Here is a 19,896-nt window from a genome sequence, read left to right on the forward strand (position 1 = left end):
GGGGAACCTGTGACCTCGGGGCTACATGTGGCCCTCTGGAGCCTCAAGTATCATACATCCACTGAATCCAAACTTCATAGAACAAATCCCCTTAATAAAAGGATTTGTTCTGTAAAACTTGAACTCAGTCAAAAGGCGTGCCCAAAAACCTAGAAAGTCACATGTGGCCTCAGGTTCCCCACCCATGGGCTAGATAAACAGATATGGGAATCATTCACATAGAGATAATTATTTGAACTCCTGGGATTTTATGAGATCAGCAAATGAAAGAATATAGAGGGAAAAGAGGGGTCAGAACAGTCTTGACGGATAGTTAGATAAGACAAGGATGATGATTTAACAAAAAGGTTTGAGGAGAGATAAGTGTCATGATTGACATCACTGTCAAAGTCATCAGAGAGGGTCAAAACAATTAGGGCTGAGAAAGGGTTATTGGATTTGGCAACTGAGAAATCATTGTCAACTTTGGATAGGCAGAAGGTTTAGAAGAGACTGAGAGGAGAGAAAGTTGAGGCAATGATTACAAATGGCTTTTTCAAGGGCAGTTTAGATAAAGAAAGTATAATACAAATACAGGGCATTTCAAAAGTTTTGGTGAATAAAATGCTTGGCCTGGAGTCAGAAACGCCTGAGTTCAAATTTGGCCTCAGACATTTACTACCTGTGTGCCTCTGGACAAAAGTCACTTAATATCAGCCTGCCTCTTTTTCATCAACTGCAAAACAGAGGGGTAGACCAGTGAAATAGGCTAGGTACTCAAGACACAGTAGACAATCAATATGGCAATCTACTGTTTGATAAACCCAAGAACTCCAGCTTCTGGGATAAGAATTCACCGTTTGATAAAAATTGCTGGGGAAACTGGATAACAGTGTGGCACAAATTGGGTATAGACCAATGCCTGACACCATACACAAAAATAAAGTCCAAATGAGTACATGATCTAGGTATAAAGACTGATACTACAAACAAATTAGGGGAGCAAGGAATAATGTATTTGTCAGATTTATGGAGAACAGAGAAATTTTTGATCAAACAAGAGACAGAGAACATTATGAAGTACAAAATGGATAATTTTGATTACATTAAGTTGAAAAGTTTTTGCACAAACAAACCCAATGCAACCAAGATTAGGAAGGAAGCAGAAAACTGAGAGAGAATTTTTGTAACTAGTGTCTGTGATAAAGGATTCATTTCTAAAATATATAGAGAAAACTGAGTCAAATTTACAAGAATACAAGTCATTCCCCAATTGATAAATGGTCAAAGGATATGAACAGTTAGAATTAAAGCTATCTATAGTCATATGAAAAAATGCCCTAAATCACTATTGATTAGAGAGATGCAAATTAAAACAGCTCTGAGGTACCACATCACACCTATCAGATTGGCTAACATGACAGAACAGGAAGATGATAAATATTGGAGAAGATGTGGGAGAGTTGGAACACTAATTCATTGTTGGTGGAGCTGTGAGCTCATGAAATCATTCTGGAGATCAATTTGGAACTCTGCCCAAAGGGGTACAAAAATGTGAATACCCTTTGACCCAGCACTGTCACTTCTAGAACTGTATCCCAAAAAGATCATAAAAATGGGAAAGGGTCCCACGTGTACAAAAATATTTCTAGCAGCTTTCTTTGTGGTGGTCAAAAACTGGAAATAAACTGGATGTCCATCAATTGAGGAATGGCTGAATAAATTATGGTATATGAATGTAATGGAATACTATTATGCTATAAGAAATGATGAACAAGAAGACTTCAGAGAGGCCTAGAAAGACTTTATATGAACTGATGCTGAGTGAAAGGAGCAGAACCAGGAGAACTTTGTACACAGCAACAATCAGTGTGTGAGAAATTTTTCTGATACACTTAGTCCTTTACAGCAATGCCAAGGACCTAAAAAATTTCAAATGGACTCAAGGCAAAATGCTTTCCACATCCAGAACTATGGAACTGGACTGGAGAATGAAGCAGACTGCTTTCTCATGTGCTGTGTTTTGTTTTGTTTTATAGTTTCTCCCATTCATTTTAATTTTTCGATGCACCATGACTAAAGTGAAAATGTATTTAACAAGAGTGTATGTGTAGAACCTATATAGGATTGCACGTTGTCTTGGGGAGGGAGTAGGGAAGGAGGAGGACAGTAAGGGAGTGAAGGGGGGAAGTAGGGGGAGAGAGGGGAAAAAAATCTAAGATATATGGAAGTGATTGCAGAAAACTGAAAACAAATAAAATAATTTTTAAAAAAAGAATTTGCAAAAATATTACCATGGATGGACACAAGACTTAGATATAAAAGGTGACATCATAAATAAATTAGAAAAGCAATTGCCTTTCAGGCTTGGAAGAGTTCATGGCCAAACAAAGGATAGATAAAATCACAAAAAATAAAATAGAAAATTCTAATTATAAATAAGCTTTTGCACAAAAAAAAACCATGAATATAAAATTAGAAGGGGAGCAGGTAACTGGGAAAAATCTTTGCAGTACGCTTCTTTAACAAAGGTCTTGTTCCTAAGAAGAGAGATTTGAATCAGAGAACTATAAGATCCATTCCCGAAACTATAACTGGCAAATGGTCAAACATTTCTAAGGCAGAAATCCAAGCTATCAAAAATGACATGAAAGGAGGACAGTAATAAAGATTTATAGAGCACCTACTATGTGCCAGGTACTGTGCTAACACAACTTTACAAATATTATTTCACTTGATTCTAATGAGTGTCTTGTGAGGAGGTACTATTGTTAACCTCATCTTACAACTGAGGAAATAGAGGCAAACCAATATTAAGTGACTTGCCCAGGGGTAACACAAGTAGTAAGGGTATGAGGCCAAATGTGAACTTGGATTTTTCTGACACCAGGCCCAACATTTTATCTACTATGCCACGTAGCTGTCACCTGAAAAAAAATGTTACAGATTACTAATAACTAGAAAAATGGAAATTAAAGAAACTTTGAGGCCATACTTCATACACAGCAGATTCACAAGACTGACAGAAAAGGAAAGGGACAAATGTTGGAGGAGACTGTGAGAAAATTAGTTGCATGAATGCACTACAGGTAAAGCTGTGAATTGATCAAGTCATTTTGGAAAGTAATTTGGAACTATGCACAAACTTACTAAACTATGAATACCTTTTGACCCTTTTGGGCCTATATCTCAAAAGAAGGGGATTCACAGCTCTTCTGTGGCGGCAAAGAACTAGAAACAGGCTACCCATCAAAGGGGAAAGGCAGAACAAAGTACTGTATGAATAAAATGGAATACTATTTTGCTCTAAGAAATAATGGAGGCAGTTTCAGAGATTTGACTTGTCTGAAATGATGCAGAGCGAAGTGAGCAAAACCAGGAGAATACCTGATATAATAACAATATTGTGAAGACAAACAACTTTGAAAGATGTAAGCAACAAGATCAATGCAATGACCAGCCATGGGATTCTAGAAGGTGCATGATAAAACACACTATTCAACTCTTGACAGGGAGGTAAGTTCGAGAGTACAGAATGAGACATATGTTTTATGGACATGACCAATGTGGGAGTTTGTTTTGCTTGATTAAGCATATTTGTTACGTGGATTATATTTTTTCTTTTTTTCCCCAAATAGGGGAAGTAGAAGACAAAGAAAGAAAATTTTTGTTAGTTGAAAAAAAAATTTAAAACACCATAACTACAATGATTAATCTTGATTTCAAAGGACCAATGATGAAACAAATTTTCTTCTTCTTGACAGAGGCTTGATGGCGTACAGGTGAAGAAAGATGAATGCTTTGCCAGATATAGTAATCCTGTCAGTTGGTTTTGATTAACTTTTCTTTATTATTAAAGGAGTTGAAAGGGGAAGGTGGTAAAAAAAAAAAAAAAAGTAGTGATCCTGATACAAAAAGCAACAAAATCAATCGAGAGAAATAATTATTTCTCTCTTATGTTAATAACTAATTATTGAATAAGGTTTTTCCTCTTCCTATTTCCTCATTCAGAAGTCAGCCCCTGTAGGTTACCCAGTCAGACTGACAGGGCTGATATGATGAAATTTTGGGTGAGATGCACCCAACAAGGAAAATTTAGAACTGATCAAAAGGTAAAGAAATTCTAGTGTAAGGGAAATGGTGAATTCTAGCTCACTGTGTTTTAGTCAGACAGGTCTGAGTAGAAGCAGATCCCCCCTGTTGTCTACATTGCCCTAGACAGGGGATGGTCTGGGAAAGATAAGGGCTCTTTGTCCAAAATGGATCAATCCATCCCATCCTCCAGACCCTCATTAGAATAAGCCCACCTCTCATAATATTCTTTCTCTCATTACTTGTTAACCAATCAATTGATTTCCACCCTCAGCAATACCCACTCTTCCAAGGAAATATAAGTGCTGAGTGGGTTCCATGAGGGGTCTTTGATTCATGAGAGACAACTAAATGATGCCTTTTTTACTAACTACTTGCTAGCCATAATCAATAAAATTACAAATTATCCAGAAATTATGTCTCTCAAATTTTTTATACATAACACAATAAAGCACTTGAAAAAAAGAGAAACACATTTTTAACTAACTTCAGTAAAATAACTTCGTGAATATGTTGCAGAAAATGAGAAAATGGAATTCTATGAAAAACTTAAGACAATTCAAGTCCACATAACATATAATATTGAGTGGTTTATACCCTTAAAGGATAACTCATGATTTGGACTTTAATGACAATGGTGTTTCAGGATTTATATCGATGTATATGGCATCATTAGAAAATATGGACATTAAAGTAATGAAATATTTATTTCAGGGAGAAGCTTTGACTGAATTTATTGTACAATTTCCAAACTGCAATCTAACCCAGCAGTGGCATGGTAGAGTGAAAAGCGTTCTAGGACTGGAAACCTCCCAAATGTATAAGAATAGAAGACATTCCCCAATTGAGAAAGATGAAGAAATTAAAGCTACCCACAGTCAGATGAAAAAAAATGCTCCAAAAGACTGGAAGCCTCCTAGTGTAGGCTCTCATTTTCCACTGTCAATTAGTAAATATTTATTTTATCAAGGGGTCTCAGGATAGTCAGTACACATAAAAGCCACGGCCACAAGTGATGAGCTTAACAGGCCCTTGATACTTACTGACCCTCTCTTGCAGTTAGGCATGGTCATCTATATATTTTCCCATAGAAACTGGTATGTAAGCATATGATTTTAGAGAGAGAAGGAGACTGGGAGCCTTGCTTTTATTTAGTTCCAGCTATATGACTTCGCAAAAGAGTCATAAAGGAAGTAGATGTAGAGAAAGAACATGAAAGACTAACTTCATTTTCTTTTTTTCTGATAGGATTAACAGATAGGAGGATGTCGCAGAAATAGCAATATACCATAATGTCTGACAGAATGTCTTATGACATCCTTATTTTAGAAATGATGAAACGTATGTAGGTTGATAATAATTAGATGGGCTCAAAAATAGTTGGAATGATCAGATCCAAAATACGGTTGTTGATGTCAACCTCTTCCCATCCTATTTGGATCTATTTTGTTAAACATTTTTATTGAAGACTTGAATGAAGACATAGGTGAAATAGTTATCAAATTTGCAGAATTTGAAACCAGAATAGGGCAGCTAAGAATCTAAGTGACAGAATCAGTCAGTATTTTTATTAAGTGCCTCTTATGTGTCATGCACATATGCACTAAGGATTAAAAAAAAAAAAGGCAAAAACCAACCCTTACTCTCAAGGAACTCACAGTTTAATGGGAGAGACAATATACTAATACCTATATACCTATAGGATAAGTTGGGGATAATCTCAGAAAGAAGCCACTAGCACAAAGGGGAATCAGGAAAGTGGAGTTTCAGCTAAGTTTTGAAGCCAGAGAAGCCATGAAACAGAGATGAAGAAGGAAAGAATTTCAAAGTTAGGAGATGTGTTAGGGAAAGAACAGCAAGGAGGTCAGTATAACTGGACTGAAGAGTATATGAAGGAGAGTAAAGTATAAGGATTAGAAAAGCTACACTCTTTTCCCCTCACCATTCTGACCCTTTTGTGAATCAGTCCCTAGCCCATTTGTTCTTTGAAGATCTTGCCCTTTCAAACCCCCAGTCTTAGATTAGACCATTTACTGCCTTCACTCCTACTGCTCAATAAAGTCTGAAAAACCACAAAACCGAGCTGAGTCCTCTACTTACGAGTTTGTTACATCATCTAAACTGGACCCTTACTGAAGCAAGGCAATTCTTTTACACCTCCCTAAATCTATTTACTGAGGACAACTAGTGGTGCAATCGACTGAGCACCAAGTCTAAAGTCAGAAGACTCCTTTTCCTGACTTCCAATCTGGCCTCGGATACTTACTAGTTGTGTGACCCTGGGCAAGTCACTAAACCCTGTTTATCTCAGTTCCTCATCTATAAAATGGGCTGGAGAAAGAAATGGGAAACCACTCCAGCACCTCTGCCAAGAAAATCTCAAATGGGATCACAAAGAGTCTGACATGACTGGAATGACTGAACAAATAAATAGTAAATAGACATTATTTTGCTCACCATGGCACCTTTTCCAAACAGTTTCATCCTACCTCAAAGATCCCATGGCTCACCCTCCTTCCACTTCAACAGCTAGGTAAACTGCCTCAGTTTTATTTTTAAAATTGGGGCTATTAACCCAGAGCACTCTCTTCGCCCCTCCTCATCTCAAATATCCTCCTTTACTATTGTTTCACATGAAGAGGTGGCCCTTCTCCTTACCAAGTCACAAGTGCACAAGTGATCCTGTTACATCCTATTTTCTTCAATAGACTGCCCCCCCATCTCCACACTGTCTCACTAATCTTCAGTCTCCCCTTGTCCATGTCCTTTCTTTTTAACTCTTATACCATGGTTTTTAACTTCAACATTCAATTGAACATGCTCTCCCCAAAGTTACCAATGATCTCTTAAATGCCAAATCTAATCATCTTTTCTCAATCCTCATTCTACCTCATCCCTCTCCAGTCCTTGACACTGTTGATCACTGTCTTCTCAACATTCTCTTCTCTCTGGGTTTTTGTGACATGACTTTCTCCTGTTTCCCATTCTGTTTGACCACTTTGTATTCTTTGATGCAAACACCTTCTAACTGCGGGTTCTGGGCCCTCTTCTCTTTTCCTTTTCTACTATTTTACTTAGAGATCTCATCAGTTCTCATAGTTTCAATTATCATTTCTACTGCAAGTGACTCTTCTATTTCCCACCTTAATCTCTCTCCAGATCTCTAATCTCACATCTCCACCTGCCTTTAAGACATCTTAAATGCATCATGTACAAGATGAATTCATTAGGTTTTCCTTAAAACCTTCCTCTTTCCCTAACTTTCCTATCACTGTTGAGGGGACCACCATTCTCTCAGTTACCCAGGCTCCCAACCTATGTGTCTTCCTCAACTCCTCACTCTCTCTCTCTCTCTTACCTTCAAATCCAATTAATCATCAAATCCTATTATTTTACCTTCATAACATGATATTAATCACCATTGTGTAGGCCCTCATCACCCTTAACCTGACTTACTATAACAGCATGCTGCTTGGCCTCCATGCTTTGTCTCTCCCCACTCCTGCACATCCTTCACTCTCCTGTCAAACTGACCTCCCTACTCAATAAACTTACCTGTACAATAAATTACAAAATCCTCCATTTTTTAAAGCTCTTCATAATCTGGGCCCCATCTAGTTTTCCAGTCTTTGTACAGTATATTCTTTTCCACATACTTTGCAATCCAGTGATAGGGGCCTCTTTGCATAAGACATTCCATCTCCAGACTAAGAACATTTTCAATGGATGTCTCCCAGGCCTGAAATACTCTCTCATCCTCATTTCTGTCTTCCAGTTTCTCAAGTTTTCTTCAAGTCTCCACTAAAGTCTTACCTTCTACACAAAGCTTTTCCTAGTCCTCCTTAATTTTAATGATACTTTGTCGGTATCAGAGAAACTTACTAAATATATGACCATAGGCAAGCTGTTTTAGCCATTTTGGCTCTCAGTTTCTCCAGTAAAATGGGGATCTACCTATCTCAAAGAAACACTGAAAGAAAAATGTCAATCTTAAAGTGTTGAAAAATCATAATTACTATTATATAATTCTTACTGTTATTTGAGCCTAAGGCTCATTCTTTTTAATGTCTTAACAGCAAATCATACTCCTCTGACTGTAGATTTGATTTTTTTTAAAAGTCATATCATAAAAGAGCATAGATTTAGACTTGAAGGAACCTTAGAAATTATCTAAGAGATTTTTAACCTGAGGTTGGTAAACATGTTTTATAAATACTTTCATGAACTTATTTCAAAATAATTGACTTCCTTTGTAATTCTATGTATTTTATTGTATGCTGTATTATTCTGAGCAGGGGTCCAAAAGTTTCACCAAACTACCAAAGAGGTCCCTGACACAATAAAGGATTTTAAGAATCATTTACCTAAATCAGTCTGCTCAGTGTATCAAGGAGGAAACAAGAAGACATACAAAAACAAGTAAATAATTTGCAAAAGGCTACACATGTAACAACAGAATTTCAATAGCGCTTTGAGCTTGGAATCATCTCAAATGTGAGGTCTCCTGCAAGACTCTCAATACCTTCAGGCCTTACTTTCCTCATTTATAAAATGAAAGAGTTGCATGAAATGACATTCTCTGCCATGAGACAGAGATAAAGGTTAGAATTCCAGGCATGGGGGACAACCAGAGAAAACGTAGAGTTATTAATGTGATAGCCTGGTCTCTCTAAGGAAATATTTTTCTTTTCTTTTATATTTTTCCTCATCTGATAGTTGTAGAAACAAAGGTCTAATCACTAGACTCAACAGACACAGCTTTAGACCTGTTTCTTCTAAATCAAAATATTCTACATGGAACCAAAACACAAGTAGACTCCCAAGGAGAGGGTCGATGTGAAAGATAATGTCTGCTAATTCCATGGCAGATACTTGCTATGTGTCTTTAGGTCCTACCCTCTTCCCATTCCAGAAAGTCCCTGAACCAAGTTTTAACCATAGGAGTCTGTGACAATAACTACCAGCAAGACCTGGGTCAATGGGTCACTCAACTTTGGGGATTTCTCATAAGGGATGCCAAGGAGAAACTGGTTGGCAAAGCCCACATTGTAGGCTGGAATCAGGAAAATAAGTAGTACTTTAAGATTTGCCAAGCATCTCACTTAATCTTCACAACAACCCTGCAATGTAGGTACCATCATCCCCATTTTATATATGAGTAAACTGAGGCTTAGAAAGTTTAAGTGACTTGCCCAGGATCATAATGCTGGTGACCAGGTTTCAAATTCAGTCCTTCCTGATTCAACAGCAGGTGTGAGATAGCTATGTGCTATTGCTACAGATCTCCTGTTTTATTGTTGTTTTTTCAATAAAACTTACTTAATTCTACAAATCCAGGTCCTTTACAAGATCACTTCTAGGACCTTCTGTAGAAGAGACACAAGTCTACAAAGAGGTATGATTCCGTAATTGTACTTCAGTTTCCCAACTGCTCATCTACGGGCAGGTACAAACCCAGAGTATATTTTGCAAAGAACTTTTATTATCAAGTATCATTACTCCTTGAAAATTATTTTTTAAACAGATTCCTCCTTCTTCTATCCTAGGTGACACTCCTGAGCTGATGAAATCTAAGACTGTAAAAAATAATTTTTATAATGTTAATTCTAGTATTTTGGGGGTAACAAACTGCAAAATCCCGGTTCAAATATAGTATCACAATATGGACCCACCTTAGTGTACTTAATCACTTTTTTTAAACCTGTGTAGCCTTAGGCAAGTCAACTAACCTATCTTGGTCTGTTACTTTATGCGCAAAATGAAGCAGATAGATGGCTAAGGTCCCTTTCAAACTATAAATCTAAGACTTCAGACTAAAAGTAAAATATTGTATTACAATCTAGCAAGCATAAAATGGATATTTTCCCCATGTAAGGAATACTATTTAATTGAAAATATATAACTCCCTGTTTCTAGAGATCATGAGTGACTTCCCAGTCACACCTGACTAGATTTACTAAAACACCAAGTTCACAAGAAAGATGTACTTGCCAACAATCAGTTCCTGGAGAAAAAGAGTGAGAATGGCCAAAAGAAGAAAATGCTTCTAATAACACACCTATGAGTGATAATATGGTATGGTAGAAAAAGTACTGGATGTGGAGTCATAGGAATAGCAAGTCATTTAAAATTCTCTGAGCCTAAGTTTTCTGCTCTGCAAAATTGGAATAAAAATAATAAATAATACAGTAACAACTTAGGACTCAGGGGGATTTTGGTGATTTTACAAACTTTTAAAAAAAAGTTATACAAGTGTGAGCTATTATTATCTACAAAATGTTCTATCACTAGAGTATATGGGCAGGGCTAGATTGACAATAAGAAGAGAAATGCTTTTTGGAATTGTTAGCAATTCTAGAAAACCCAGAAACTCCTAAATCAAAGAGGAGAGAATTCATTTACAAAGGTCTTCCCCACCATCCATACCTTCTTTGGTTATCTGGAGCAAACAGTGGTTGAAGCCAAGCTTCCCCACATTGCCATTTAAAATTTTTCTGTACAACTTCTGTAGTCGATACAACACAACAAAGCAATTTCCATGTCCTGGATGAAAATTCATACTAACATTTTTTGGTTAATATGAATTTAATAAATTATGTGGAATTTAAAAAAATTGGGACACATGCAACCGTTCCTTAATAATTCAGCAAATAATCTGTTTTAACAAAAATGCATTATCATAGGAGAGGGGAAGGTAATAATATCTAAAGAGCATTTCTTAGTTTTTTTTCTACAATATGCTCAGCCTGACAGCCTATATAAGAGAGTTTCCATACCCTGCCACAATCTATCACTAGCTAAAATTTGATTAAAATGAAAGGGACCTCTAAACATCTTATTGCTAAGCAGAGGTCCACAACAAGTAGTATGACAGCTACCAGTCCAAGAACCAATAGAAAATTTCCAAAACAATAGAGAAAGATTGCCCTCAAATCTCTGAAATATTTTTAAAGTTATACCAAATTTATAGCACTTGATTCCTAATGTAATCTGCATTTGGGGAAGGAATTTCCCACAATAATGAAATTACAAATCCTTTACAAATGAAATGAAATTAAAATATTTTACTTAAAATAGCAATGTAATAGATGACCCTTTCCAGGTCTGTTTTTTTAAACTCTGTAAAATAAAAACATCTCCTTCTGCTCAATACATCTTTCTTTAATAGTAACTTGGGGAAGTAGTAAACACCATAGGTTTAAACAAATTAAAATCTTTAGAAATAAAATAGTGTGCTCCTTTTTTCAATACACTTACATGTTAAAAGAAGTGTGGGTGCATGGTTCCTATCAGTATTTTTTTTTTTACCATGACACTTACTACTTGCTTATAGTTATCTCAGGAGTAGTTCCAATTATTCCAGTTAACTCATGATTATGAGAAACTCTAAAGTTCCAGTATATCTCACTCTGGGTCCATTCCTATCACCAAACTCACTCAGAAGACATTCATCCAGGTAAACATTCACTTAGGTTTTTGGCCTCCTGCCCAGTCTACTGCCCTCTATCCAAAGAAGGAAAAAAAGGTACCAGCAATTGGCACCTAACTCCTGAATTCATGCCAAGTTCATACTGGGTCTTCAGGGTACAGATAAGATAAAGATAAGGAAAAGAAACAAGTTGAAGAATGCTATCAGGCAAAGGAAAGGATAGGAAAGAAAGGGGAGAAAAAACACACTGGCAGCAAATTGTGAGTGAGGAATAAGATTCAAAAAAAGTAGAAACTAATATAAGAAAGAAAAGCAATTTGTAGAGCATCTGTAAAGAAAGATAAATTGAAACCCAATCCTGACAACATCAATGTTCAATATTACCTTTTTTATTTTTGTAATATAAATTTCGTTAAACAAACATTTATTGTCTACTATACATCACTTATTTATAGCATTCAAAGACACAGAGTATAATCATTCCTGTTACATAAGCACATACAACTACTGTTGTAGTAGCTGCTTCAGGGGTAAGCAGAGTGCCTAGGAGGAAATATAACCCCAAGAGGCAAATGTTGCAGATAAAATCTAAGAAATAATAACACATCATTGATATTAACACACATTGCATCTATTTAATAATGAATGAATTTTATGATTCAACTATGTAGCAAAGAATTCCATTTATCTTGGGAGGAATTAAATGAGTAACTTTATCAAAAACCAAACTAAAATCAAGTCTGTGATGTTAGCTCCATAACAAATTTTTTAAAATAAAATGTTACATAACTATAGCAATCACATTTCATTCACTGAACAGCAACACGTGGATATGGCCTCATTTCAGTAATAGTCACATGGAAAAAAAGTCTTAAAGGGAAGTTACCTTACAAAACATGAGGGTATATTATGCTATCAAAGGGGAGACTAGGAGGGAGAGGAATCTGTGGAGAACTATAGATAACTTTTCTCTATATGACTGAATAAAAACTATAGGCCTTACTTCAGGTTCAGAAACTAGAAAGTAGCACAGGCTACTACTAGTAGGAACAAGCAGAGTTGTCTTGAATTTCTCCTCTTTTCCCTCACTTAAATTTACTAAAGTAAATCTACAAAATACTACAATATTATATGTATACGTGATTCACATTTGGATTAAAATAGCAATGTAATAGATGGCTAATAGATTACCTTTGCCTTCAGAAATTCTCTAATATATAATTTCAGAATCCTTGCTTAAGCTGGGCATTTACTTTCATTTATAAGGAAAATATACTCACATGTGTGGGTTTTGGACTCCTGAAGGATTCAAGGTAAATCGTGCTGTAGATTTGAAAGGTGGATTTGCAAAATTCAGCTTCAGTGCTTTACGTTTACCTAGAAAATGCAAATAAGAAATAAAATTGTGTACCATAAATAAGCATGGACTATTTAGAGAGCATATGATGTTCTGAGGCCCAGGAAGACTAAGAGAAACGTTGAGTAGGACAAGGAGGAGGGCAGTTGCCCCAACAAAGGGCTTATCTATGATTTCTTTTTTTTTTCCCCAATTGTATTTTGTTTTCAGTTCTAAATGCTCTCCCTCCTACCCATTGAAAAGGCAAGAAAAACAAACCCCATTAGAACATGTATAGTCATTCAAGAGGAAAGGAGGAATGAAGAAAGGGGGGAGGAAGGAAGGAAGGAAGGAAGGAAGGAAGGAAGGAAGACTGAAGATATATTCTGAATCTATCTGTTCTCTATCTGAAAACTGATAGAATACACCACAGAAAGTTCCTATAAATATTTTTCATAAATACAGATCCTTTGCCTCCCTCTTTGAACTCTTTGGCATGCAGACCTAGTAGCGGTACCACTAGGTTAAAGATTTAATAGCTTTCTGGGCATAGTTCCAAATTGCTCTCTAGAATGGCTGGACCAGTTTACAGCTGCACGAGGAGTACCTTAGCGTACCTGTTTTCCCACATCTTCTCTAGCTATTGCTATTTTCCTAACCTGTCATCATAACAGTCTGATGGGTATAAGATGATATCTTGGAGTTGTTTTAATTTGCATTCCTTTAATTTATTAATCGTGTTAGAGCACTTTTTCATATGGCTATGGATAGCTTGGGTTTTGTCCTCTGAAAACTGCTTATTCATTGCCTTTGTCTATTTATAAATCAAAACTTTTATTCTTAAAATTCTGACTCAGTTCCCTATATAACTTGAAATAAGACCTTTATCAGACAAACTTCTAGAAATGTCTTTTTTCCCCAATTTCCTGCTTCTCTTCTGATTTTAGCTGTATTGGTTTTCTTTGTGCAAAAATTCTTTAATTTTATGTAATCAAAATTGTACATTTTACTTTCTGTGAATCTTTCTACCTCTTGTCCAGTCCTGAACTCTTCCCTTATCTATATATAGATCTGAGAGGTAATTGATCCCATGCTCTTCTAGTTTGCTCATAATACTGCTCTTTCTCATTTGGGGTTTATTTTAATACATAATAAGATGTTTATGCACATCTATTTTATCCTCCAATTTTTGCAGAGCAGTGAGTTCACGGCTGGATATTTGAGGTTTATCAAGCATTAGGTTACTGTGCTTATTTGCTTCTCTATATTGTATACCTAATCTATTCTCCAGATCTACTTCTCTGTTTCCTACTGAGTATCAAATTGTTTTGAAAGAGTACGGATTTATAATATAGTTTTGAGATCGGGTACTACTAAGCCTCCTTCTTTCCCATTATTTTTCATTATTTCCTTGATATTTTTAACCTTTTGCTCTTCTAGATGAATTTTTGCTGTTTTTTTCCTACTTCTATAAAGTTGTCCTTTGATAGTCTGATTGGTATGGCACAGAATAACAAAATAAATCTAGGGAACATTTTTATTATATTGGCTCACCCTAACTGTGAGCAATAAATATTACAGTTATTTAGATCTAACTTTATTTGTGCAAAGTGATTTGTCACGAGCAATAAAATAAAGAACCAGACATTTTCTCTAATCCCCATAACCTCTCACCTCTCCAAAACAAATACCATGCACCAAAGATAAAGGGAGGTCATTTGTCTCCATGGTCTAGGATACCCAGAATTCAAAAGAAAGTTTAAAAAAAAATGAATTGAAGCTTTCTGACCCTAGCCCCCTCAGCACCTCTCTTCCAACTCTCATGCTATAGGTAGCAAGAATGTATGAGAAGATCCAAACACCTGACAAAGAAAAACCTACCTACACCAGGACCCTCCCCTTCCCTCTTTTCAATGAATGCCAGACCCCAGCTGGAGCCCATGGAAGTTTGCTCAGGCTACCTTAGGGCAGCCTTTCCCAAACAAAAGTCTGCTGCAGGGCTACAATCCTCTAACACTAGAAGTGAAAGCTTTGAAATGCCAGTGATAGGGCAAACAGCACTGCAAAGAACTGCATTTCCACTGCAAAGTCAAAAAAGTGAGGAATGGAGGGAGTAGGTCAGGCAACCAGGTCAGGCAGGACATTGTGTGTTGGGGAGGGGGAAAGAGAGGGGTTGTTGCTGTGCAGAAACCCATTAAGCCTGACGGCCAGAACACCTCATCCAGCTGGGGTCAGTTCCAACCACTCAAGATTCACTTGGGACATAAGAGTTTTGGCTGGTGAACATGAATTGCCCACCATGGGAAGAGGCTGACATGTTTGAAGATCCAGCCCCTAAAGTAACCACCATCAGAATGTGAATAGGAGAAAAAGAGGAAAAAATTTGAAGGGTTCAAACTACCAAAGATTTAAAGAAGAAAAAAACCCAAAGGCTAAAAATATGAAAATAAATCAACACAGAAAATATTAACCGAAGGAAACATGACCTCCAGATCTAGTAAATAAATTCAGGAATCTACAAATAAAAACTGCAAAATGGACAAAATAATCCAATACATGATGAGACAAAGTAATCTATGGAATTTGAGAAGAACATGGAATAAAAACATGCTGTTCCTGAGTGGTTCCAAAGAGAAATGAGAATTATTGAGAGCTGAATTTATGGTCTGTACAGCAAAACTAATTGGCAGAATATAAAAAGTGAAATATGGCAAGTCTCATCAAAGAAACAAAAGAGAACAACAGATTGAAAATGCAAATAAAGAGAACTGAAAGACAATCTAGAAGAGAAGTCAAAAACAACAACATTAAAAGAAAATACGCTCACTATGCAAGCAAAACATTGTGCTTAAAGATAAGATGTGTAGAAACAACCTAAGGATTACAGGTTTTCCAGAAGAACATCACAAAACAAAAAAAACTAAATACCAAAATACAGGAAATAACAGAAAAGAATGACAAGATTTCTGAAGAAAAAAAAAATGAGATATCAATTGAACAAAATCATGAAACAACTCTGGAAAAAATCCCCAAGGCTGTAAACTCCAAAACACACATATTAGTTAAATTTAACAATTAAATTCAGAAACAACAATACAACCTATCAAAAGAAAGACTTTCAAATACAAAAGAAAGAAAACTCAAGTAACACAAGACTCTTCTGTACCCACCAGAAAAAAGGAGGAGGAAATAGAATAATGTGTGCCAGAGACTAATGGTGCTCAAGGTGCAACCAAGGGTGACATTACAAATCTGAGCTTAACCACCCATGAAAAGAGATGGACATTTAATAACAAAGAAGCATTTGAAACATTTTTAGAAAGAAAACCAAAATGAAAAGATATGCTTCTGAAATACTCCAAAGAAAAACATAGGAGATGTGAATAAATATGAGTCAACAAAAGCAACAGCAATGGAATGACAGCAGAGAGATCAGTAAGAAACTTTTTTCTAAATGTACACAAGGAGGCAGAGGGGTGGAAGCAGAAGTTTGGTGGTGGTGGTGGTCAGTTCAAAGTCAAGTTTCAGTGTGTTTTTAGAAGCAACAAAGGTAGGCCTTGGGCATTATGGACAGAACCTAGTTGACAGTCTTCTTTCCAGCAAACCAATGGATTTTTGTTGTGGTAGTTGTGGTTTAAATAGGACTACATTACAGCATGGGAGAATACATGAAAGGGGACACAGGGGAGCAGGATAGAGAGGACTTTGCAATGTGCTGGGGTCAAACCAGAGGTCAGCAATTAGTGAGGGTGACACTCCTCTGGTGTCAGAAACAGAAGATCGAACAGGGGAGTGGGTAAGGAGCAGGAGACAAGAATTGAAAAGGGGTGGGGAGGGGGAAGGGGGTCTTGTTTTGGTGGTAGGAGGTAATGGGAACAACAACACTGTAAAACAAGACTACAGTAAAGTAACTAAAAAAACACAGTACTATATTCATATAATATATGAGAAGGGAAAAACATAACGAAAAAACTATTAGAGACAAATGGAGGAAAATATAAACCTAACTGTCATGTTTTAAAGTCTAAATAGTCTAAGGCAGACTTAGGTGGGGAACCAGTAGCCTCAAGGTCCCGTCTGGCCCTCAAAGTCCTCAAGTATGGCCCTTTGACTGAATCCAAACTTCACAGAAAAAAACCCTCTTCATAAAAGGATGTTACGTAATACTTGAATCAGTCAAAAGGCAGAACCCAAGGACCTAGAAGATTCCCCACCCCGGTCTAAACAATCCAATGAAATGAAAACAGAGTGACAGATTGGATAAGAACACAAAGCCCTAAAATATGTTGTTTATAAGAAACATTAAAAAAAAGACATATAGGAAATAAAACTGAAAGGATGGGGGACAAACTACTATTTATCAAAAGAATCCAAAAAAGCAGGATCTGCAAACATGCTGACAAAGCAAAAACAAATACTCAAAAAAATATAAAGGGGCAAACAAGGAACTATACAATGCTGACAGGAATCATCATCAAAAAACCAATAGCAGTAATAAACTTTATACACTCCAAATACCTTAATACCCAACTCATTTAAAAGAAACAGAGTTATGAGAGGCACATAGAAACACAATACCAACAGGATACTTTTTAATTTTGGATAAATTTAAAATAAACAAATGAGAAAATATGGAACTGAAGAAATTTCTGGAAATTTTACAAATGAAAGACTTAGGGTATCTTGTAAATAAGACAGCAAAAGAATATACTTCTTTCTTAGTACTACATGGAAATTTTACAAAAATTGATCACATATCAGGACATAGATATTGCAAATAAATGCAAAAAGGTAGAAATAGTTAATAAATTCCTTATATACCATAAGACAATAAAAATAGTAATTAGTTCACGAACCACAAGCAAAAGATACAGACCCAAATGGAGACTTAGCAATGAAATCTTAAATAAGAAGGTCAAAGAAAAAAAAAACATAGAAAAAAATAACATATAAAGATAATGATGAAACAACATAACAAAATTTCTGGGATGCATCAAAAGCAGTTCTCAGGAGGAAAATCATATTCTTACAATATACATTACCAAAACAGAAAAAGAGGATTAATTAAATTAAATGCGCATTTTAAAAAACTAAAAAGCCAACAAATAAAACCTAAACTAAACACAAAAGATGAGACATTAAAATTTAGAAGGCAGAAACAGATAAATTAGAAATAAAAACCACAGAAATCATAAGTAAAACTAAGAATTGGTTCTTTGAAAAAACTAATAAAAAATGATTTTAAAAGATTTAGTTTAATCTGATTAAAGACAGCAGAAAATGAAATCTTTAAATTGAAAATAAACAATATGAAATTTAACAAAATCAAAAAAAAATAAAAAGAATAATCAGAATATATTATACAGTTATAAGTTAACAAAACTGAAGAAACAATATAAAAGAATTTCAAAATTATAAAACAGCCAACCTATCAGAAGACCAGATTAAGAACTTAAATAAACCCAATCTCAGAAAAGAAAACAGGTTTAGTTGCAAAAGAACTACTTTAAAACAAACAAACCTCCAGGTCCTGATGGATTCTATTTAATGTCTTAAAAAAGACCCCAATTATCAAAAATGGAAAAAAGTACCCTCCCATAATCCTTTCAAGAAACAAATATATAGGAATCTTCTTGATAATACCCAAACTAAGGAAAGATAAAACACAGAAAATATCTTTTGATGAACACTTAACTCAAAAACTTTAAACAAAATCCAGTCTTCTATTGCTCTGCTATGCATTACCATCCTTAGAGTTAGTCAGATTTGACAGTTCAATTCCCCATTCTCCCTCATTCCATATATTCAATTAGTTACTAAGTCTTGCTAATTGTATCTTTATGACACCTCTCACATCCATTTCTTTTCTCCACCTCCCTGGACTAATGTCTCTTAATTGGTGTGCTTGCTTCAAGTTGCTCCCCTCTATTCTCCACAAAGTTGTCAAAGTGATTTCCCTAAAACAGACATGTTACTCTCCTGCTCCAACAGATATTGTTGAATACTACTGCCTCTAAGACAAAATATGGCATTTAAAACCATTCACAATCTGGATCCAACCTATCTTTCCAAGTCTTATTGTATATTGCTTCCCTTCATACATCTTACAATACAATCTGACCTTCTTTGCTTTTCCTCACACAAGACACTCCATCACTAATACAAACTCACCTCATAAACAAATTAAAAGAGTAAGGAAGAAAATACCTTTCGCAACTATGAACAGGGTAGGAATTCATGACTAAATAAGGAATTAAAAGCAATAAGGATAAATCAGGAGCATTTCCAATAACATCAGGACTGAAACAAGAATATTCATTACCATCACTGTTCTTCAATATTGTACTAGAGCTGATAGCTTTACCAGTAAGAGAAGAAAAAGAAATTGAAGAAATTAGAACAGGCAAAGAAAAACTAAAGCTCTCACTCTTTGTTGATGATATGAGGCAGTATATTTAGAGAATCTTAGAGAATCAAGTAAAAAAATACTTGAAATAATAAAAAATTTAGCAAAGTTTCAGGATATAAAATAAACCCTCATTAATCATTAGCATTTCAATATATTATTAACAAAGTCCAACAGCAAGTGATAAAGAAATTCCATTTAAAGTTACTGTAGACATTATAAAATATTTGAGAGACCAGTGGCAAAAACAAACCCAGAAATTATATGAACATAATTACAAAACACTTTTTATACAAATAAAGTCATCTAAATAACTGAAAAAGTATCAGTTGCTCATGGGGTAGACTGAGATAATGTAATAAAAATGACAAGTGAATTAATTTACTTATTCAGTGACATACCAATCAAACAAACCCCCCAAAAAATATTTTATAGACCTAGAAAAAGCAGTAACTCAGTTCATCTAGAAGAACAAAAGATTCAGAGTATCAAGGGAATTAATGAAAAGAAATGCAAGGGAAGGTGACCTAGCTGTACCAGATCTTAAATTGTATTTATAAAGCAGCAATCATCAAAACCACTTGGTACTGGCTAAAAAATATAGTGGTGGATCAGTGGAATAGGTTACATATTCAAGACAAAAAAGTCCATGAC

General features: G+C 35.5%; 1 protein-coding gene across 9 annotated transcripts in view; it reads right to left on the reverse strand.

Annotated features, from left to right (window-relative positions):
• The window catches only part of MAP2K4 (mitogen-activated protein kinase kinase 4), a 202,584-nt gene that overhangs the window by 117,419 nt on the left and 65,269 nt on the right, over positions 1–19,896 (reverse strand). For all 9 annotated transcript variants that reach the window (XR_011974941.1, XM_072645058.1, XM_072645057.1 and 6 more), the window contains one exon: positions 12,781–12,877. Coding sequence is in view for 6 of the 9 variants with exons in the window: in XM_072645058.1 (XP_072501159.1) it covers positions 12,781–12,877 (97 nt within the window). In the remaining 3 variants the exon portion in view is untranslated. The remainder of the gene's footprint in view (positions 1–12,780; positions 12,878–19,896) is intronic.

This window comes from Notamacropus eugenii, chromosome 2, assembly GCF_028372415.1.
Source record: "Notamacropus eugenii isolate mMacEug1 chromosome 2, mMacEug1.pri_v2, whole genome shotgun sequence".
Lineage (NCBI taxonomy): Eukaryota > Metazoa > Chordata > Mammalia > Diprotodontia > Macropodidae > Notamacropus > Notamacropus eugenii.